At 36.1% G+C, this 24,721-nt stretch overlaps 1 protein-coding gene across 1 annotated transcript in view; it reads right to left on the reverse strand.

Moving 5' to 3' along the window:
- Positions 1 to 5,194: 5,194 nt before the first annotated feature.
- Positions 5,195 to 24,721, reverse strand: part of VEGFC (vascular endothelial growth factor C) — a 92,772-nt gene continuing 73,245 nt past the window's right edge. The window contains exons 5-7 of the mRNA XM_081221077.1: positions 9,360 to 9,466; positions 8,727 to 9,060; positions 5,195 to 5,694 (exon numbers count right to left, since the gene is read on the reverse strand). Of these exons, the coding sequence (XP_081077203.1) occupies positions 5,580 to 5,694; positions 8,727 to 9,060; positions 9,360 to 9,466 (556 nt within the window). The 3' untranslated portion in view covers positions 5,195 to 5,579. The remainder of the gene's footprint in view (positions 5,695 to 8,726; positions 9,061 to 9,359; positions 9,467 to 24,721) is intronic.

Below are 24,721 nucleotides of genomic sequence, written 5' to 3' on the forward strand. Positions count from 1 at the left end.
CCGCGTACCGCAAAAAAAAAAAAAAAAAAAAAAAAATTAGACTATCTTACAGTGGGCCAACAGTCCAAAGCCTGGGATAGAAGCGGAGGAAGGTAGTGATGTTGGAAATGACCAGCCCAAGTCCTGTCTGATTCCTGTGTGCTGTCTCCTTCCTGTGATGCCATATCATTGAGCAACAATTGCCAAAAATATTGTGGAGCAGAAACAGCAGAGGATGGGAATGAGGAGAGAAATAATCGGGCTAAAACTCACTGTTTAAGCTGAGCAGGACATCGGGAGAACAAAGTAGTGCCTTGAAAAAAACTGTCATAGAAAGGAAATACGAAATATAAAGAATGGGGCGTGTTAGACCATACAGTTTTTTACACATTGGGAAGGGTGCTGTGAAATATTGATGGCAAGTGTCTCAAGATATGACTCTCAAACTGCAGACAGTTTGTATTTTTAAAAACGGAATGAACAAGTCAGCTACACAGTTCAGCTACATGGTGGAGGTGTAATTCTATTCTCAAAAACGAACTTCTGGGCTTCCCTGGTGGTGCAGTGGTTGAGAGTCTGCCTTCTAATAAAATGATGAAAAAAATTCCATGACATTAACAAAACACTACAAATATTGTTATGAAGTCATATAAGGCAGTGTGTGGTGAATATAAATAAGATTTTTTCTTCTTTTAAAACTATAAATTTTATTTGTAAAATTAATTATTTCTGATTGAGACAATTTCAAATTCTTTCTTATCCAGCTAGTCATTATTTGGTGGATTTTGGGGATTAACAGATACACACTACTATACGTAAAATAGATAACCAACAAGGAGCTACTGTATAGCTCAGGGAACTATCCTCAATATTTTGTAATAATCTATAAGGGAAAATAATCTGAAAAAAAATATGTATAACTGAATCACTTTGCTATACACCTGAAACGAACAAAACATGATAAATCAACTATACTTCAATGAAATTTTTAAAAAAAGAATTATAAATAAATAAATAAATAAACCCCCTAGCCTTCAGAGACTTAAAAAAAAGAAGTTGTCGATGGTGTCTCACAATCGTTTCTATTAAAAGAGTTACGGTTGTCTCTGTTCAGTCCACAGGCAGCACTGAGTATTTTGACTGCTGTACTTACGAACATGTAGATGCCAGATCCTGACGGTACAGGCCCAGTTCCTAATCAAATCCCATCATCAGAATCCCAGGTGGAGACAGTATCAGAAGTCAATTTCTGCTTCAACAGCCTTGCCTGGATGAAATACAGTATATGTGCCTCTGACTGAGGTTTAGAAGCACTGCACAGGAAATCTCAATTTTTGCTTTCTTGTGAAAGTTGCTTGGTTTTGTTTTTTTTTGAGATACTTACTTTTCCAACAGTTGAAAGAAAATTTCCAACGTCTGCATGTGTGACCACCTTTGGTATGAAGAAATCAAGAAAAATGTTGCTTTGAGTTATCTAAATTAGTTAGAATTTAAGAATTAGAATTACAGTATAAGGGAGACAGATTTTTCATTTACAACTTCTTATATGAAACTTTTTTTTTTTTTTTTTTTTTTTTTAGCAGTATGCGGGCCTCTCACTGTTGTGGCCTCTCCCGTTGCGGAGCACAGGCTCTGGACGCCCAGGCTCAGCGGCCGTGGCTCACGGGCCCAGCCGCTCCATGGCATGTGGGATCTTCCCGGACTGGGGCACGAACCCGTGTCCCCTGCATCGGCAGGTGGACTCTCAACCACTGCGCCACCAGGGAAGCCCTATGAAACATTTTTAAAAGGTTAGTATTTCCTCTTAATGGGGTCACAAATCACAGGAATGGGGCTTCCCTGAAGTTCTTTAAAATAATCCCCCCCCCACTCTGTATGTAGTTTAGTACAAAGTTTGTAACTTCAGAGTTGGACATCCTGCACAATTTAATTCAACTCCTTCCTTTCACAGATTAAGAAGTTGAGACTCAGAAGATTTTCGTGATTTGCTCAAGGACAAAGCAGAAAAGTCAGGATTAAAAACCTGGCTTTCATTTCCCAGTCCAGTGCTCCTTTTCTTACAGTATGCTTTTTTTTTTTTTTAAAGCAATTAGTTGTTGGCTATGGAATGAAGATAAAAGAGCATGTGAAACTTTGGTTTAAATTTTTTTTTCAAACCATCAAACCCCATTTACACTTCCACAAGTTAACAGATAGCTATTCTCCACTTAAAAAATAGCCAACATATTAAAAATTCAAACGCGAACACATAAACCAGTACTTACTTTATAATGTACGTGTCATGGACTTCCTTAGACAGTTCTCTGGGTGGACTCTATGCTGCTTTAGGATACAATCATTGGATTTATTCAGAACTTTCTACAGTTCCTCTAGATAAAAAATCAGACACGTCAACACATTCTCTTCTGCTGCAGTGGTGGGCAATACTATTTTTTATGTTATTCTCATTTTCAGTTCAAAAGGTAAATTCCCTAAAAAGCATCCTTTGAAAAATCTGCTAATGGGAGCTCATATCTTGGGAAACGGTGTAGAAATGTAGACAAAGTGGAGCCACGGGCCCTTGGTTCAGCTCTTTGCCACGGCACTTCCTGGGGAGGTTAATATAGAAACTTGACCACATAAGGAGTTGCATAAACTTTGGCAAGATGCCAAAACAAGTGCTGCAACGTGATCTCTCTCACCTGTTGGGTCTGTTTCTCTCTCACACTCATTGATTAAAATTCCTGCAGAGCAGGGTACCCCTGGAGGAAGCCTGGACTGTGTGGAGGTAAGTGAGTGACCCCTCCTCTTAAAGAAGTGTTCCCGGGGTGTGCCACTGGTGGTCACCCCTCAGCCTTCTGCTTCGAGCAGTATGGGTACGGAGGACAAAGTTTATTTTTAGAAATCCTAATAATGGAGGCTGTTTCACTCAAGCAGTTAGCAAATGTCAAAACCCCCTTCCAAAAAAGAAAGAAAAAAAGATATGGAAGCTAAATCTTATAACCACTTACCAAAATATTTTGTTCCGTTGAGTCTTTTAAACAGAGTATACAGTGTTAGGTTTCTAGACATAAAATTCTGTTTATAAACTTTCCAAGATTTGGATATAGTAACTGTTGCTGCAAGCTTCCAGTGTTTTCTCATCTTTGTCCTTGAGATTTGACCGATTGGTAGTTGGAGACTCTTGCAGAGCTTATGAAAATGCTCACTGTCTATTTTAGCTACTTGCTGAATCCTATTTGCTAATATTTTAAATCACTGTTTAGCTTGATCTCTAGTCCACTTTCTTAACCAGTACCGCAGAACCTCAATTATTATAATGTAGTGAAGTGAGATTTTTATGGTCCATATAAAATTGTTTGCAAGAATCTCTGACAAAGTATTGTCTTTGTTGATGTTACTTTCGCCTTTCATCAAAATTATTACATCTCCAGGGACAAGTTAAATGTTATTTTTTCTGGCATGCCTCACGCTTTATATTTTGGTCTAGTGATTTCTTTGGCTTACCCATATATTCTGAGAAACCAATTGTCAACACATAGTTTAGATTTTTTTAAGCTGATGACTTGTAACGGTCATTATATCAGATCCTAATATTCTCTACATGGCCTCAGGGGGCTCACTGGAAACTTAGAATAGAGTTTTTCTAAATTATTTTAAAAAATTAATGTATTTAAAATGTATCAAGACTAAAAATGATTGATGCTAGATCAACATAACAGATTATATAGTTTGTTTGCTTACATTCTTGGCTGAAATGTGGTGAAAAATTATTCAATTGGATCTCAGTTGAATTGTATAGCTGGTGACCATTTTATGCACCAAGGGATTGTGCCTCCCCAGCAGGTGGAAAGATATTGTTTATTATGATTCCATTCTTCCTTTTGTAATGACTCCCTAATTTGTTCTGCTGGGGACATTTTGATAAAGCTATAGCTGTTGTCAAATATACTTATCTTTTACTTTTGTTTCATTATTATTGTTGTTACTGCTGCTGTTGTTTTTTGTGTTTGTTTGTTTTTGCTGTTCTCAAGTTTGAAAATTACCCAGACTGTAGCTGGTTCATAGATTGTACAATGCATATTTTCTGCCTACAGGCTTCAGATTCATCTTTACTTAAAAAATACAAAGATGGTCCATAAATGTATAATGAGAGAATTTTAGAAGACTACTTCTTTTTCCAGTACGTAAAAAAAATCTGACTTTATGAACGAGATGTTAAAGTTGTGCAGAGTACGTACCTGTAATTCAGTAAACCTTGCATGTAACGTTGTTTTAAAAGTCAGTATTGAAAACAGTGTTTCAACATTTTTAGGGCATCCACCTTCTAATCAAATACTATAAAAAATAAATTATTTTGTAGCAAAACTTATAGATACTAATATTTTGTACTGTACTGAGTAGTCACCTATACCATTTAAAATGTTTTTGTTATATTAAATTTGCAAGTTTTAAAAGCCATTTTTACATAACTTTATAGATTCTTTTTTTTCCTTTGAGGACTACTTATTTTCATGTATTTGCTAGTAGCTATGTATTTTTATTTGCTAGTAGCCATGTCCTATGAGCAAATAATCAATTCTCTGTCAACAAGCCAACCAGTTATGTGGTTGCATTTATGTAGGCAAAATATTTGTTCCCAGAAAAAGAAATTTTAGTGTGCTGCCTTTTTAAAATAACAAGTGCTTTAATTGTGTGACTGAAAGGTTTCCTTTTTAGCACATATGGGCATTTAAATGTCATTTCCAATTTATTTTATATGTATTGGGTAGGAGCACTTCAGTTTATAAAAAGTATTTAGCTGGTCAGAAGAAATTAAATATACGGAAAGATTCTTTTTAAGAAAAATATTTTAAAGCCATTTTAATATGTACCGAGAGCTATTATATCAGGTTAAGAGTCTGAATGCTTCAAGGGCACTGAATAACTTTCAAGTGCATAACCACGCTAAGCAGACTATCTTATAAGATTATATGTTTTCTATTGATGCATTTGGCTGTAACTTCAAAAGTGTCATGTGCTAAAACATTTCTATTCATTAAATATATTAAGAGATGAATTTAAATACAATTAATAGCAACCGCTGTCCCTCTGAAACTTTCTTCTACAGGATCATACAGCAATCAAAATCTGACATCCAATTAGAGAAAAAGGAAAAGGGCAGAGGGAGATGACCGTTTTCATAACATCAAGTTTTGCTGATAACGGAAGATGGTAACGGACTCAACTTACCAGCTTATAATACAATTTTCATTTTATTTTAAACATATTTTGCATGATATAAAAATATTGATCACAGTGAGCTTTACCAATTGTTATTGCTATAAAAATGGATGCAGAAACAATATTTTTTAGTGGAAATAAATTATATAGTCATTATTCTTTTTTAAAATCACAAGAGAAACACCTCAGCTGTTTGATCATTGGCAGAGAACCAGTCTTTTAAAGAGGTCTTTTGCAGATGAGCTTCAGTCCATTTCTGTAACATTATCCACATGGTTCAGGAAACTGACTTTTGTCTTTGTTACAAAAGGTCCCACAAAGTCTCTGCGCTCATAGTTCTAACATGGCAACACCGTTTTCCCATGATAGAAAAATGACGAACTAGAAAAGATACAATCTTAGTTCATATGTGGTCTTTTCCAATATGAAGGGACACAGCGACATACTTCTTCACTAAACGAAAGTCCCTGCTCACAATGCTTCACTCGATTTGTACACGGTCGTCTGTAACAACTAGGGGAACAAAGAAGGACAGACGTTTGTTAAAGACCAAGGAGATAAACTTGTTATGCTGCAAATGCACTTCTGTGTTTTTCTAAGTTTCAAACTAGAACAGAGTTACTCATTTTATCATAAAATTGTTCTCCAGTTTATAAATTGCTAAAGTTTGTGCCTGGAATTACCAGATTTAAGAGGAATGGAAAAACCTAAAAAAAAAGAGAGAAAGAGTCTTGCTTACAGAAATAACGAATGGAAGAATGAGGTGTTGTTAGCGTTAGTTCTTTTGAAGAGCTCTGTGCTTCGCAGATGAAAGTAACATAAAACAGAAATTTTGAAAGTGCATATTTAAGGTCTGCCAATTTAGCGTGATCACGTAAGCATGGCAGAATTCACAAGACTCTGGGACTCGTTTGGAACCCAGACTTTGGAGCGATTAAACCCAGCCATTCTGGCAGGACTGTGGTCCACAGTGAGGGCCCCATCTCACTCTTGACTTGACTAGACTGGCAGCTGGCTGGCTGCACGAGAGTGGCTCAGCCTCCCTCCTCCACCTGGGCTCCATGTGAAAACAGTGCGGTCTGGGGGAACGCACTGGGAGGGACAGTATTCACCGTGAGGGTCCATTTCCTCCTACCCTGGATGTCCAGTTTCTAGTAGTGGCAAAAGGACAAACGACCCAGCAGCCAATAACATCAGCAGCCCTGTTGCTCCAGTGAATGGGAGCCATCTTTGAAGGATTTTTCTGGAGGATGAGTATTCGTAACATGTGGCAGTGGGGATGGATATAATGCAAGAAAAATGCAAGGTGACCTGGAGATCAAACATGCACCACAGAAAAACTACAGATGTGATTTTGAAACAGCATTTCTTTTGCTCCAGAAGAGAAAGCATATCTAGTTACAATGTTATTTATTTATTTTCAGTTCTAAATACAATTACATTATTATAAGGCCACTGGTATTCCTTTAGTAAAGAGATGCAATTCTCAATGATCAATGTAAGTTGCTGATTAAGGCAGTGAACCACAGAATGTCTACTCTGCCTGCCACAATTTTGGAATAAATATGAAGAGAAAATGAGTATATATATTTTCAAAATATTATACTATCTTTTTTTGTTTGTTTCAGTATATGCATAAAACCTGGAATTATACACTTAGAAAAATGAACATGGGGAGAGAGTTAGTAAATAGAAAGCCATTAAGAAACAATGTATGCGATGAGGAGAAATACAATGACAGAAATCTTTTCTACTAAGTTAATATAAGAATTCTGTAGAAAAATATGGCTGGTTAGTTTTATGTAAACAAAAATTTCAGGTTTTTCAATGTATACTGGGTTCACTCGGATTCAATATGAAAAAATGGTTTCATGATCTTTAATAGGATTTAGTATCTATATTCTGCATTTTTGAAATATCCTTTTGGTGATTAGAGTAGGATATGCAAGTAAAATTGGAATGTCATTGCCCAGAATCTTCTAAAGAGGAAAAACAAGGATTCCTATCAGGTCTTCTGAAATGATAATGGAAGAAAAAAAAAGTCATTAATGAGATACCTAGGTTCACGGAAGTCTCCCCATGCAGTAGCTAACATGTTCGTGTGGACAAATCATCAGAAAGATAAACTGAAGTGGGAATACAAACTCTTGAGAATCAAAAAGAAGGACACTTTATTTACTGAAGATAAAGGTAATGATGAACATTCATATAGATACTAAATTGTAAATAAATGTAAGTATTCATGCAGATACTAAATTGTAAATAAATGTAAATAAATTGTAATTATTTACAATTATAAATAATTGTAAATAAATAAATGTAAATAAAGTTTTAAGTCATGTGAATAATCATCTGTTGAATGGGTGTTATCAGCATCTGTAGAGTGGGTGGAAAAAGAGAACCCAGTGAGAACTCCAGTGATGGACAGCAAGTGGTCAGAAAACCTAAAGGACAACCAGGAAAGCACAATGTTGTCTCACTCAAAACAGAGGAGAGCCTAAAGAGAAACTACGGAAAGGACAGGTTTACGGAAAGGACAGGTTTACAGAAAGACCAAATTGTCCATCGGATTTGAAGATGAAGGGTCTACTGAACTTGATCGTGGAATATTAGGGCATAAACCAGGTTCCAGTTGGTTGAATAAATGAGAGATGAAAGAGGTGAACAGACAAATGCCAAATGCCTGGTCTTGGTGCAACTCAGAAGACAGGACAGAGCTTGGTTGCTACAGAATGCTCAAAGTCACAGTGAGATGCCAATAAAATAGAAAAAATTGAGGGGGACGAACACTAGAGTTGAGGACATTGAAGGTACGGAAGGGAGAGGGCGTGACTGGTGGAGCGAGATGCTGAAGGACAGTGGGAGCAAATGTCAAAAGCACAGGTCTGGCTTATTCTCAGATCAAAGAGGAAGAGGTTCAGGGCTTAACGCTGAAAGTGTTTGAGTCCAAGAGACTCATTTGTTTCTGGTGAAGAAGGGAGCAGAATCAGGTTTAAGGACTGTCTTGAGGAACCTTGGACAACGTGTTAATTTATTTCTCTGATTCCATTAAATACTATCCTTAGCTTAACCATTTTCATTTCTAGATACAATTCCACACTAAACGGTATCATCATGTCCTTTGTAAAACTTGCACATTTTCTGCACTTAGAACAGCTGTACAAAATTACATCTGATGGCATCATCATTTTGTTGGGGGCAGGTGTGCACTACCTGGATATATTTTGAAAATGCTCCGCAAGTGACTGTCCTATGCATCTGTTCTCTAACTCATGTGGAGAGCTACTACCTTAGTCTCTGGAACAAGGATTTAGTGCATTCTGAGCCTGGATCTGGTTTTGGTTCCCAGGACTCCCACCTTATTTTTGGGGGGGGCAAAGTCTCACAAAAATTTAGCATTGGTAACAAAATATCAGAATTCATCTTCCAGAACTTAACTAGTTCCACTCTAACAAAGAACCAATATTTTGGTTGAGAAAACTGCTTTGCGTTGAGAAAACTATTTTCAGTAAGAGAAATGAATACTGTTTATGAAGATTTCTTACCTGCATGTTTGATGCTGAAACTTCTTTCCTTTCAAGAAGCATTTCTGTGGAGTTTCTGTACATTCACAGGCACATTTTCCAGGGTTTAGGGGTTGATTTCTTGGGCAGGTTCTTTTACATACACACTGGCATGTGTTTTCGTCAAATTCTCTGTTGGCTGCACATGAGTTGGGGAAGAGTTTGTTTTTACAGACACACTGGCATGAGTTTCTGTCCAGTTCCTTGTGGGGTCCACAGCTGGAAGGCCAAAGCCCCCCTTTGCAGATGCACTGACAGGTCTCTTCATCCAGCTCCTTGTTGGGCCCACAGATGTCATGGAATCCGTCTGCAGAGTCTAGACAAACACAGGACATCTTTACTATCCCTTACTTGGTTCTGGGTGTGGTGGGAAACAATAAAAAGCCTTTAGAAGTGTTTTCATTTCCATGTTGTTCATTAAAGGGTTGTGCACACACACAGGTAGGTTCCTTTACAAAGAAGTTCAAAATAATACCGATACGAGGCAGAAAGTGTCCTATTTTGTAGTGAGTGATTTCAAAGCATGAAAATGAATATTGTACATGCGATTTTAATATTACAATATTTGTTAATGAAAATAGAGACATTTAGTCTTTAATACAGCATTCGGCTTACCATCTCCAACATGAGAGGAAAAAATAAAATCTTGCTGAGCCAGGCATCTGCAGATGTGATTATTCCATATGTAGTCTGTGGGGCAGGTCTTGTTTGCAGCCTGGCATCTGTGGGAGAGGTGGGTTAAGCAAGAGAATAACTGTTACATGGAAGGGATCATCTCTTTTCTTACCTATGTTACGAAATCAACAATGCTTGTAAAAAAGCACTAAGATGACGTAAGAATATATAAAATGAAATGCAAACATTCCCTCTCAAGCTGCTCCCACCCACAGGTGCTGTCGAATTCTAATCCCAGAGGTGACCACTGTTAGTGGAATGGTCTTATATCATCCATTCCAGATTTCTATCTTTTTAAGGCAAATACACTTATTTGTATAATCACATACTGTTTTACTTCGTGCAAAAATGGGATAAAGCCTTTTATACTATTCTGAAATTTCCTTTTTCCATTAAACAATATATCACGGACCTCTTTATATGTCACTTCATGAAGTTTGCTCCATCGTTTTTACTGGCTGCATAGTAGTCCATAAATGGATGTACTATTATGTATTTTATTAATCTCCTATTGGTAGTCATTGGAGTTTCTTCCAATTTATGGCTTTTTCAAACAGTTCTACAGGAAACATCCTTATACATGCACCTTTACGGCCTTATTTCTGAAGCACAGACGCCCATAGCTGTAAAGCGTCCATTAATACACATCTCCCGCTCCTCGCTCCACAGAAAGGAATGAAAGACCATGTTCTTTGTTGTTATCCTGGTTTTTCCTTCCCTTCCTCCTTCCATCTTCCTTATTTACTTAACTGAACATCTGAACATATGGGCTTCAAATGCTCCTTTGATGTACCAGTTGTCTCACCGTTGCCTAACTGGGACCCCTTCGTGTTGGCACCTGTATGGCATGACCCCTCTATTTTTCCAGCTTCTCTGCTTTCTGGGATGAACAGATGCCACACACTCATGTTGCCCGTTTCCTCCCCCATGCCTGGATCAGCCATCCCTTCAGGGAGCCCCAATTCTCTTTTTTGGAGAATAGCATTATTATATTTGGGGGAATAGGTTATTGATCTTAAGCAAGAAATACCTGTACATATTTTTAGGGAAAAAAGTTCATAGTGCTATTTCCAAATCCAGTTGAACATTACTGGGGTTTTAAATTTAGTCCTTTGACTTCAACTAATAACTTCCATTAAAATCTTGGTTTCTAACCATCTTTGCTTAAATATAAGTATATATTGAGATATTTGCTTTATCCTGCAAACACTACATGCTTTTTCTTTTCAATTCATTATTTTGAAAGTGGAAAAAATTTATGTGATTATCAGAGTTAAAATTATGAGAACGAGTATATTCAGAGAAGGTCTTTTGGATTCATATCTCCAGCATGCTGTTTTCGTAGCTTTTGCTTTATATCGTCAGTGTTTCTTTTTGCAAAGAAAAGATGTAAGTCTATATGTATGTATTTTTTTTCTTATTTTTTTACACAGAAGATAGCATCCCTTATACACTGTTCCAGACCTTGCTTTTTCACTGAATAGTATTTCCTGGAGAACATTATACTTTCCTAATAATTTGAGGCATCCCTGAGAGCAAATCTCTACTCATTACATATTTTTGTCATTATTTTCTTGGGAAGTCATGAACATGTTTCTGTTCCACATAAAATCTAGACAGTATTTATCAATTTGCCAAAATAGTATCATTGTGTTTTTAAATTTACATCCTACCCAAAACTTTAGCAGCCTTCCATCAAATAAGCAGTTATGTGTAAGTGTAAAACAGCAATGCAATTAATCCTGGCTCATGAAACTCAAGTCATTCTTCTATCAATGATGGTGAAACCATTCTGGCTACACTGTCCCAACACTGACCTATATGTGGTTTAAGTAATACATTCCTGATACCATGTTGGTATCAGGTGGGTACAGTGCTGTTGTGGTTGCAGTAGAAAAGCATCTTTAATTTTGCCATATGTGATTTATCCTGCCGTTACTTAAGCCAGTGTTTTTCCAGCTGTTAGCAGCAACCCATTAGTGGATCTTGAGCTCAATTATATGGGCTGGGAAATGCATTTTTAAAATATAAAAGAATAGCATATAATAAAATATGAACTACTAGAGTACACGTGGTAAAGAATGTTTTCTGCAACTTTATTTCAATTATACATATATGCATATATTTTTGAAATGTATATAATGTGCATGGACAGATAACGTGTGTATAAATATGCATATACAACCCCACACACGCAGCCTCCCTGTCTCCCACATGTGTGGTGTATGTGTGTTTGTGTATAGATGGTTGCAATGCCAGATGTATTTGTTTTAGTTACAGTCATTAAAGTAGACAAAACACATCTAAGCTATTTAAATGGGAAGTGTCAAGAATAATCTCCATCACTAGCCTAAGTGAGGTTGGTGAAAGAGAAAATCTTCAACTGCAGGAATATGTGTTAATGTGTCTGTGCTTAAGTTTAAATATGTGTGCAAAATTGCTTATCCCAAACAGGTAGGAAGCAAAAACAATTTCCTCTCTCTTATGTAGTGAGCAAAAATATAGTTTTCTCTCTAATATTTCATATCTTCAGAAGTATGAATTCAAAGGTATGGACTGTGTGTAGAAATGAATGTAGGAAATGGCATTTCTGGAGTGTCATAAAAAACAATAAGGTGCCTTGCCTAGTTTTATAGAATTAAATAATGATTTCATAGTTCTTTTGCTTTTGAATGTTCATGATAAAAATACGGCCTTCAGAATAACACTTTCAATTATGTTATACCTGAGATGTTTTGCCAACATAAACTTTATATTGCCAACTAATTATGGTTTGCTCAAAGTGAATTAAATATTTTAATTTCTAATATTCTTAAAACTTAAATTTCTAGAAAACTATAGCTTCAGAAGCTTTGCCAAAAATAAAAAAAACTTCTACTCATCAGTTCACAATTCAGTGCTGAAATTTGGAATCCTGCTAAGATACGACTTAATTAAGTAAACATATATTTGACTATACTTCAATAAAAAAGCATATTTGGATAGAATATATTTGTATAATTACTTCAAGTGCCCTGCTCTAAAAGTGAATAGCATCTTCTAAATGTTTAAAGCTTCTCATGTGAAAAGATGGGAGACACAATTTCCAAAATATTGTTACGTTAGAATGAAAGGAAATGTTTTCATGGTGGATAGAAGATTTAGCACAATTTACTTAGCTTCTACACATCTTAATTTCCAAACATTTTTATACTATTGAAATTTCTCTGAGTTCTGAATATTAACGTGTGTAAACATATTTAAAAATTTTATAAATTAGTTATCTTGTATACTGTATTTATAAAACCTATTGATTCAAAGGCACATTTTGTTTGCATAGAAAAGCAGAACATTGTGCGATTATTTGTGAAGTAGATTTATGTTGAGAATCATATGTAAATAGGTTAACTTGCCTACTTTTCCTTTCCCATCCCTACACACACTAACACATCCATTTGTATGGAGGATAAAGATGCTTTTCGAAGAATTATTTCACTAATTGTTTCAAAACTTCACTTGGCTGGTTCGGTAGCTATTGCTTTTTGCTAATTAAACCCGGGGAACAGGGCTTCCCTGGTGGTGCAGTCGTTGAGAATCTGCCTGCCAATGCAGGGGACACGGGTTCGAGCCCTGGTCTGGGAAGATCCCACATGCCGCGGAGCAACTAGGCCCGTGAGCCACCACTACTGAGCCTGTGCATCTGGAGCTTGTGCTCTGCAGCAAGAGAGGCCGCGACAGTGAGAGGCCCGCGCACCGCGATGAAGAGTGGCCCCCACTCGCCGCAACTAGAGAAAGCCCTCGCACGGAAACGAAGACCCAACATAGCCAATAAATAAATAAATAAATAAATAAATAGCGTTTAAAAAAAAAACACAAAAAACCGGGGAACAAAAATCTAACGGTTTGTGTGTTAGAGAACAACGAATTTAATGATTAGATCAATCTTATTTTGCCATTGATCTTCCTTTCGAAATGCTAAAAGATTAATCTGCTCCAAATAGGTGTTAGGTTAAATTCTACATATTGGGTAATAATTACTAGCTCTTGTGCATTGAACATTGTAGTAGGCTATTTTGTGCATCCTATGTTTTGGACTCTCATCTCTACTTTTTGGCACTCGGGTTTTTATATACTTGAAATTCCCTGACTCTCCAAATCAATATTTAAGGAATGAAGACATACTACCACCTTTATTGGGCATTAGTTAGAGCTGAGCTGAGATGTTATTCTTTTTCAAATAACTATCATCTTGGTAATATATTTCTAAGTGGAAAAAATGAACTGCATCTTGATTTATATTAAAATGCTTATTGATCTAATTTACTAAGTATCTCTTTAAAAATATTTCATAGGTTGCTCAAAATGAATGCTGATGTTAATTGAATACTAATTCAACTTGTAGCACTCAATGACTTCTTTAAAAAGCAAATTCTTTCTATGAACTGTGCTGTTAATCAATTGATCTCATTGGAAGCTCTTTTAATAAGGTATCTTTACACCATCCCAGCAGATTAAAATTCTGATCATGTGGCATCTATAGTCCACAGGTGTGTTCTTCAAATAGCTGTCCTTTGCTGAGTCTTATTAAAAGTGGTGTGTGATCCAGTAATATTAGTTTGAAAGCATGTGCTACGAGCTCCAAGGAGCTTTATGCCATTCAGTTGGACATTCAATGAGATATTCTTGTACCCCATTGTGAAAACCGTAAGGGGCACTCTGACTACATAATTAATTTTGAAAAAAATCAAAATAGGGTTTTGATTTCCTAATGGCCAACTGCTAATTGTCGTTTGAACTTCGCCCACTATGATCAACATCCCTCAAACCTGTAATACATTAGGGGTTAATATCAATCCCGACCCTTTTTGCTCAAGATTGCTCTCAGCCTAGGAGGTGGAGGGGCAAATATATTCTTTCATTATCAGAGCCACAGAGCCCTGGGTGAAACCAGCACCCTGTCTCAACAATTTTATTCCCAAAGTCTTTGAACTGTTGTGTTCATCTTGAGTTCATCATGCATGGCCCTTGAACACACTCAGCAATCTACACAGATGTTGATTTGCTTATATTTTTTGCAAGAGTGGTAAATATCAAATGAAAAGTGGTTAAGTAAAAATGGCCTTGATAGTGAATGTTATTAAGTAGCTTCTTCAGTACTATGGGTAGAAATCAGAATTATATTCATTTTAAAGGCTCTATATAAATTGTCTTAAAAAAGGAACATGCTTAACAGAAATATATCTAAATAAAATGCATATATTTATCATACCTGGTATTGATTTTTATTGATTTCATGCTAATTTGTGCTTACGTCTGCTTACGTTACTTTTTTGCTTGTGACTGGAAGAACAGTGGATGGAGTTGGGTTTGTTAGGATATAAAAAAAAATAGTAATTATGTCTGATTAATGAAAATCCATAGTTTTAATAATTTTTCTAAACTTAATAAGTGAAAGGCTAATACAATAGTTGCATTAGTATAAAAAGTGGGCTTAGAAATCTAATCTTTCACTTTTTGTGTGAATATAAATGATTGTTTTAAAGCAGTAACCTGCTATATACGACAACTCAGCTACCATCTGAGACTTGGATACGAAGCATGAGTTATGCCATGTAGTCACTGCTTGGCTAGCTGCGTGCAGGAGTGCTTGTTTTTGGATTGGATGGTCACTAGAACTGGAGCACAGCAGCACAGGATGCTAGGATAAGTCTAGAAGCCTAGGTGGTTTCCTTTTTTAAATTTTTAAACTTTTTGGATTTGCTTGGATATACAAGGTTGAGAGAGGTATGGTAGGTTGAAACAATGGAAACCTAGCAGTTACTCTATTTGTCAGTTTGTCAGTTTTTATTGCTATATTTAACTCGAACTAACAGAATCAGAACAGAGAAATGATAAAATAGTAACCAGGAATTCAGTAAAAATATCCTTCAATAGCCACTGGTCTCATTATCACAGGCATATCTCAACAAAAAAGCAAAAGCAAAACCAAAACAATGACAACATGTGTTGAGGGCATGAGAGTGTCGCTACGACATCAAAATGACTGGCTGAGGGCAGTGTTTCGGGGAAGGGAAGTAGGGCTGAACAGGGGTTATGAGGGCAGTGAAACATTCTGTAAGACAATATAATGGTGGATACCTGTCATTATGCATTTGTCAAAATCCATATAATGTGCAACAAGATACTAAACTATGGATTTTAGTTGATAATGTATCGATATTGGCTCATCAATGGTAACAGATGTACCACACTAATTATACTCCAATAAAGACCTATTTAAAAAAAAAGATGCTAATAATAGGGGGAACTAGTTGGGGGAGAGCGATGGGAACTCTCTGTGCTTCCTGCTCAGTTTTTCTGTAAACCTAAAATTTCTAAAAAAGTCTATAAACTTTTTAGAAAATGATCGGTAGATGTGGTCTAATAATATGGACACTTATTAAAAATAATCATCAGTGTGATCTGGGTAAACTTGACATTAAACGTCACAAAATCTTTGATCTAATAGCCCCTACCTATGGGTAACATTACAGAAACAGCCTAGCGCAGAGGATGTACTGATGAAATCTTCTCTGTCATATACATTTTGCTGTCATTTCTACCAGTCAATCAGCAAAGCCATAGGAATGCTGTGCTCTCCATAAGTAACCAGACAGAAACCAGACAGCCCAAAGACAGGCACACTATACAGCACGGTTGGCTTCCTTTTGGAAAAAAATGCGCTTCAGGGTCTGGAATCTCTTACCTGAGTTCATATCATAGGTGCTCATTTGAAGGTGTTTGACAATATTTAGATGATGAGCTTTGTAGGAAAGAGGATGAATAGACATATGAATTAAGATTTCAAAAATAATTGCATATGAACCTAGGGCTTGAACTGCAAAGAGGATATTTTCAGGGAAGAATAAAAATTTATGTTTTAAAATGCTGATGAAAAGGGTAGTTTCTGATCAACTGGTGCTAGACTATGTCACAATTCAATTGGTAGGTAAATTATCTTCACATTTCTGCTCTGAAATAGTTTATTAAAATAAACATGCTATTCTGTTTATCTCTATTTTGTGTAAAGCAACAATGTACAATCTTGAAATTAAAAGGGAAATAATGAAAAATTAAAAGGGGAAAAAGAAAAACTCATGGATATTCAAGTTTCTAAGCATTAGGACTAAGGATCCATTGTAATAGATGAACAGTCCAAAGACACTCAGATTCTAAATCAAAGGTTTTTGTGGCTGTAAATCTACTCTGTTTGTTGAAGAGATGAACTGTCACAAGAATGAAGTTTCCCTAATAAACCTGAATAACTGTAACTTCTTAGAAGCAGGTATGCTTTATTGGGTATCTTAGTAAACAATGTTAACACTTTTGTAAAAGAAATAAAGGCAGTAAACAAACTCACAAATTAGCCTTCAGGCTAGATTTATCAATTTTTGCACCTTTCTTCACCCTTCCTTTTTGTCCTTCTCACCATAACATGACTCTCCCCCAAAGACTGATATAGCCTCTTTATCAGGCTGAAATAATACATATCCTCTATCTTTATTAACCATTAAAACAACTCAAGGTACCTTGGCCATGGTGAGCTATGTCTTGTCATTTCTCTACTCACAAAACTCCCTATGCTTCCCCAATACCTGTACAGAGGCAAAACACCGCAGGCTGGTGCTCAAAGCTTCAGAAGCATAGTCTCAGCATTGCCTTTGTAACTTATCTTCTACTGCTTTTACAGATTTAAACCCAGTTAAACTATTCAATTCTATTCATTGTCCCCAGAACGTGTTATCTTCTTTAGGATAACTTTAGGAACATTGTTAATGATAACCAATTAACTAACCAATAAATTTACCAGTGGGTAAAATTAACTTCAAGGCACTTGTCTCTCAAATGTGACATCTCTCTCCTTTGATTTTATTCTTTTCCTAATGCTTGAATATTGCTTTCCCTATAGTATAATGTCATAGAATAATCATGAAAAAACTATCTATCTGTATCTATCTATCTATCTATCCATCCAATGGAATACTATGCAGCTGTTTAATGAACAAACCAGGCCTACAGAAATCAATATGATTACATCTATAAAACATACTGCTGAGACAAAAACTAATGGGCCATTTTAACAAAAATTTAAACACACAAAGGTGTACCCTATAATCTCCTGTGGTATGTTAACACATCCACCTGCTATAAAAACAGCAAAGCACGAATGAGAATAGTACAATTTCTGCGTAGTGGTTACTTCTGGGAATCAAGGATGAAGAACGGTGATTGGGGCTTTGGGTTGTATCTCAAGTGAATATGACAACATGTTTGTTAAATTTTGAATTGGGGCAGAAAGATGTCATTTTTTTGTCCTTTACTGTACGCTTGAAGTTATTGCTTTTAATTTGAAGAAGTTAAAAATGCAGTAATGACTGCACCCTCAAAGGGATGAATTGGCTCCTAATTTGTTTGAATCTCTGCTTTCCTACATTTTTAGTTGTGTGACATTGGGGAAAGTTACTTGACCCCTCTGATTCAGCGTCTCACGTGTAATTGAGACTTTCTCTCTCACTCTCCTGCTTACCCTCTTTCTTTCTCACCCTCTCTCTGCACCTAGCACATAGTAGGTCATTAATAAATGCATATGTTATCTCTGTATCACATCCTTCAGGTCATGGAGTCAGTCCTAACCATTCTCAAGCTTTTTCTGATATTTGATCCTCTCACCACTGCTTTCCTTCAACTCTTGTTGGCTTTTGCAATACCTTTTGGATTTGGTAATATGTTTCTCTCCCAGTTTTTATGCCTGAATTTTCTGATTGGTCTCTCTCAGTCTCGTGCTAGTCTATGATTTCTCCGAGTTTCCAAAACATTCATGTCCCCCATGGTGTCATCTGCTGCCCCTCTTCCTTGCTTATGTCCCACATTCTCCTTGGCTGGTTTAACTTCTTCCAATTGCTGTAAGTGCCAGTTACCTGCTGGCAGCGACCCAATGAGCATGCCCCCCACCCCAGTGTCTCCCCAGCCCCAGATCCACTGTCTGTTGAACGTTTCACTCTGATTTCTCAGAGATGCTGCAAAAACTCAAAGTACACATGTAAATACTAAATTCTCCTTTTCAAACCCATTCTTCCTGTGAGCAGGTATTCCCCGGCTTTCTGAATATCATACATGCAGCTTTATCTTCCACTTCTCCCTCTCTTTCATCCCACACACGCAGCTGCCAAGTCATAAACTTTCTTATATTTCAAATGTCTCTCCATCCCCACTTCTGCTGCCTTGGTACCCGCTCTTATTATTTCTCTCTTGGATTATTTCAGAAGTTTCCTCTCCACTTTTTCCAACTCCTGTTTTGCTTCTCTGATTCGCGTACTACATTGCCACCAGGCTGTTCTTTCTATCATATAAAATGTAAATATCACGTCCCTACATGTGTCTTTTAGTGGTTCCTGAGCGACTGGAAGGGAAAGAGAGAAGTCCATCCTTGGAATGGCGTTTGCACTTCTGCTGACCTCTCTGGACTTCTGTAGATCCTCTCCATCACACACTCTGCTGCAGTCATGCATCCACCGTGACCTCCTCTCCTACACCAATTCCAGTCTTAAGGTTACATGTCTGACTCACTTATGGGATTTCTTCTGGAATAGCAATCCTATCTATCTATCTCTATAGCCTAGCACAACAGTAGTACCTAGAGGGCACATAGTAACTGTTTGCTGAATGGCTGAATGAAGCAGAGCGTAGTGTATTGTACACTTATTATATTAGATATATTTGTGTATATTTGTACTCTGGTACATAAGTTGCTTTAGTTAAGAAATTACATAATCCATTTATAAAAATCCTACGTTTCCTAGCACAGTGCTATGCACATAGAAGACTCAACATAAATACTCATGAATGAATAAACACCAAGTAGAAAAATCTTGGGCATCACTTCTTAATCATAAACGGCTCCCTCCATAAAAAGAGAGTCTCAATCATTAAGGGGGCCATAGAAATTCACGGCATTTAATCTGAAGGAAAATGTAAGAGGAAACAATTGGAAAAAAGAGAATAATCTATGAGAACATCAATATGAATATGATAACTAACCATTTCTGTTAGCGATACTCTCCTCTACCTCTGAATTTATGATATTTTTTGGTGCTGCTGCTATTGAGACTTGAATTTTGTTTTGAAAATACTAGAAATGCTATATGCTATTGGGGGAAAGCATAGGGTTAAGAAAAAGGAACACTGACTTTTTATCTCCTTCTGACACTTTTTTTTTTTTTTAGTTTTTAGCTTTGTATATGCTCATTACATTTCTAAGGCTCAATTTTCTCATTTGTAAAATGTTAGTAAAAATAGCAGCCAATGTTTATTGAATGCTTACTGTGTGTCAGGCACTGGGCTAATATTTAACATGAATACTGATAATAAACATCATTACACCCTTATGAGTTAGATGTTATCATCACCATCATCATCATTGTTATTCTATTATGGTATTATAATCTTAGATTAATATGTAATATAGTCTCACGTTATTGAATAGATTGTGGGGACTAGGTTATAAACCTCACACTGTATTATGTTATATGTAACATTTTATTTTTTTGTTTTAAAGATGAAAAAGTGTCACAAAAAGTTTATAGAACTTAGCAAAACTCAAAAGGGCTAGTGAGCAGAGGATGAATTTTCAAACCAAGAAGCCACCTACAGCGAGCACACTCTGTGCTCTGTGGCGTCTGTCATGAAGGCCACCACCTGGCAGCACTAGTTATGAGCATGAGACCACGGGCGGCTTGGTGCACAGTCATAGTTAGAAAAATAAATAATAACAAGAATAATATCAACATAACACACGTTGTCCCTTGACTACGAATGCTCAGAGGTTAGGGGCAACCAAGCTCATCTTGGCCTCTCGCACAGTACCTAGAAACATTCTTTGTCCTTTTTAGAGACTCAAGAATTATTTTATGAATGACTCATTTTGTGAATGATTCTTTCAATCACTTAGTTATATCTGTTCTTAAATAACGTAAAACAAATGATATGTTACTTATTTAACCTCATAATAATGTAAACATAACACCAAGCATCTGGAAAAGACATGACTTGTCTTCCTCCTGGCAGCAATGGTGGGTGAGAGCAGGGGTGGAGCAGAAATGGGGCATTGCTGCATCTGAGCGGGATTTCATCTCCATAGAAAGGAGTGCTGGGAAGCCCTCCCGCCTGAAGGAATCATTATAATTTTGACTTAAAGTGTCACCATAAAGATTTTAAGACATCTACCATTTTGAACCTCAACTAATTTCAAAATTATAGTTAATGAAAGGGGTCTTTTTCTCTTGGCATTTCAAAAATCAATTTTACTGAGGAATAATTTGCATATAAGAAAATGTTCCTATTTTTTTAAATTTGTTTTGTAAAAAATATTTATTTATTTAGGCTGTTCTGGGTCTTAGTTGCGGCATGCAGATTTCTTAATTGCAGCATGCAGGATCTAGTTCCCTGACCAGGGATCGAACCCAGGACCCCTGCATTGGGAGTGCAGAGTCTTACCCACTGGACTACCAGGGAAGTCCCAAAATGCTCCTATTTTAAATTCACTGCCTTTTTACAAATTTGTGCACCTGTGTAACGCTCACCACCATCAAAATACAGAACATTTCCATCACCCACAAAAACTTCCCTTTGCTCAATCCCAGTCAATCCCCACCCCCTGCATCTTTAGGCAACTATTGATTGCTTTCTCTGAGTCTAGATTATCTTTGTCTTTTCTAGGGTTTCATGTAAATTGAATCATACAGTATGCATTCTTTTTAGTCCAGCTTCTTTCACGCAGCTTAACATTTTTGAGATTCATGTTGTTGTGTGTATTAACAGTTCATTCTTTTTAGACTGCTCAGTAATATTCCACTATATGGATATACTGCAATTTTTTCATTCATCTTTGATGGATGTTGATTTGTTCCCAGTTACAGACTAAAGAGCTTATATGAACGTTTGTCTACAAGTTATGGTGTGGAAATATGTTTATATTTCTCTTGGATAAATACCTAGGTGGGAAGTTATTGATCATATTGTGTGTATTTAAGCTCAAATAATGTTTGAGCTTAAATGTTAAACAAAACATTAGTATGTCATATGCTGAGAAGAAAAATTGCTGATACCCTCTAAATGAATATCTAGTAGCTATATAGGTTAAACATTGTTTTCTCATATGAAGCTGAAGTTAAAGTTAATTTGTCTTAAAATTTTTTAAAATTATTTTATTTTTGCTGGAACATGACTATTTTGAATGTTTTAAAAATTATTATATTTGTATTGTTAGTTTGTATCACTTGCTAATTTCCATATGTAATTTGACATATTACCATTTTTATAAGTAAATAAATTACTTTAAAAGTTTCTCAGCAAATAGTTGTTATGTTCAATATTGATAGCTTTTACATTTTTATTTAACTTTTCACTATAACATTTTTATTTTGTCCTTTTTAATCCTACACTGAATAAAAAAGTAAGCTTTCTACTTCCTTTTAAATGTATGAAGCCCAGATATACTTAAGGTATATAAAGAGATATAAATGTGTCTGTGGTATTCAGATTTCACGGGGGAGGTGATTAGGAAAAAATGTCTATAAAAGGATCCTTAGGGGGTGATAATGAAAAAAAAAAAGGTTGAATAGCACTACTCTAAAGGAAATATTTTAAAATAATACTTTGTTTTATTTTTATAGCTATATATGGGTATATAACTACATGTAAAGTTATATATAGTTATCTGCTTTAAAATTATATATATATTATAAATATCACACACATACATAGATGGATATTACATATACACAAAGTTATGTGCCCACTAGCTTGGAATATAAAATACATTTCTTATTGAACATAGTGAAACACACTGAAAAACACAAGAGACAAGGAAATGAATCCAACATGAATCTTAACGATAGTAATAAATCTGCCCTTTAATGACTATCTCTTAGATGCTGGACACTACAGTCAGCACTGCAGAAGCATTCAGTATTTCCTTCAATCCTCTTTACATCTTTACATCTTACAAATAGGCAAACTGAGGTTCAGAGACATGAAATACCCGATGTTAAAACGCTAATTAATGGCAGACCTAACTCAGCTCTGCTTACTAAGACCCAAGCTCTCTTTGCTCAAACATTTGTCTCTTCTTGACCTCCAAGAGCATACAGTATAGTAGTTAGAAGAATAAGTAATGATGAAAGTATGAGTAAAATACACAAATGCTATGAGATATATACAGATAAATAAGTTACTTTATTTAAGAAGCATTTGTTGATGAATGTAGTATACTTGTTTAGCTCCCAAGTTTGGAGCGTGATTACCAGCTTCATCTGTAAAATAAGGCTAACTACCACCAACTTCACAGATGCTTTTGTCAGTGTTAAATGAGACAATGTGTGTTAGGGCCTGAAAGTAGTTAACAGCTCAATTATTTTTAAGTGTTATTAGCTGGACATTACAGAAGACATAAGCCTACCTGAAATACTCTCATGAGCTAGGTTCACATGCAACAGTTACAGACCCCTAAAAAACCCATGCAAGGATGAAGTAAGTATAGTAATTGCTATGCGAATTCACGAAGCAAAGGTGACTGTGGTATTTGGACACGACAAAGCCAGCAGAAAGACCTTTACCTGAACTCTGAGAAATGGATAAGGCTTTGGAAAGGCAGAAAAGAAAGTAAATTTATTTTAAGCCAGGTCAGAATACAAACAGTTACAGAGCAGGAAATAAGCGTGGTATTTAGGGAACAGACTTTGTGAAACACAGACTTGGTGAAGAATGAGAAGCAAAACAAGAAAGGAAGGCTGACACCAGAAGACAGAGGTGGAAAATCGGTGCCCAATTCTTTGAGAAGTTGAAAGTCACTGACAGTTTCTGGTCAGATGAATGAAACGATGCCTTTTAAAGCTTACTTGTGACATTATACAGGAGTTGGAGAGACATTTGACACAACAAAGCTAGTATTGAAACCACTGCATTAAATCAGAAATCCATGCAGAATGAAGTGGATCAGGGTGACAGTGATGGAAATGAAATAATAAGTTTACGTTGGAGCAGATATCTCCCCTCTCCCCCAAAATAATTAATAGCTTTTGGGTGTGATATAAGGGAAAGAAGGAATTAATGACAACTGCGTGATTTCAAGGCCTCAAAGAATATGAAAGGCCATTACTATGAATAATGTAGAGGTAAATAAACGGACTTAATAAATCTTTGACTTTGTACCTATTACGTCTAATATAATAATAAACACAGCTATATAAAAGGGACTTAATAAAATATTATAAGTCATCAATATGGTCAGATCTTGAGCTGTAATTCTGGAAACCACCAATACAGAGATAACAACTGAAATGCTTAGAATGGATGAGTTGCCAAGGGACACAGGTGACTAGAACTCCCAGGGCTGCGTAAATGAAATCGCACCTACTACTTCAGGGGGCCGTTGTCTCCACTTGCAACCGTATGAATTTATTCACAGATGCCTGTAAGATTTTTTCTTTCTGTCAGTCCAATTAGGCTATCCTTGAGTTTTTCCTACAGTGTCCCTGGAAAGGTAACGCCTCCTATCTGTCACACTAAGTATAGCAGCACAAAGAGATCCAACAGGGAAAACTGCTATTAGCCCATCACTTTTATTGTGAAGTCCACTAAAATGAAAGGTTTCTAAAAAGGTTTTTGGTAAATGTATATGTTTACCCATCAATTTATTTATACTTTTGTTACAAATGTTGGAATTATCTAGGGTTTATTTACACGCCCATTCCATATTCCCTGGCTATACTGAAGAACAAAGAGCTGCATCCTAATCTGGGGACAAAAAGTTCCTAGATCTCAGATGGCAGTGCATAATGATTCATTATAAACTGTTCATAGAGTCAATACGTGAGGCTCTATCCAGGCCCTTTATAAGATCTAATGAATCATATGTTGCCATATACCGAACTAAAAAATAGGATGCGAAAAAAATTTGAGCAACAAATGTTACTTTGATTGTTAATTTGAAGTAATATTAAGAAAATTTATTTCAAGTATTAATCAAAATTTCAGTATTCAATCCTTGCTGAAATAAAAAATATGGATCGATATATATAGAAAAACTAATTGAGACTGAAGAGAGGCAACTGAATGCTAATAGATGGAAAATAATGTATTTATATTTACTTTTTGTTTTGGACCAAAAATCTTACGCTCAAATATTTTTAGTTTTAGCATCACCTATGAATTTGCACAGCTGATTTCATGAATGTTGAATGTTGGTGGCATGTGTGTCATTCCACAGAAATACTTCTTTTATATTG

The sequence above is a fragment of the Mesoplodon bidens genome, assembly GCF_964165515.1.
Source record: "Mesoplodon bidens genome assembly, chromosome: 20".
Classification (NCBI taxonomy): domain Eukaryota; kingdom Metazoa; phylum Chordata; class Mammalia; order Artiodactyla; family Ziphiidae; genus Mesoplodon; species Mesoplodon bidens.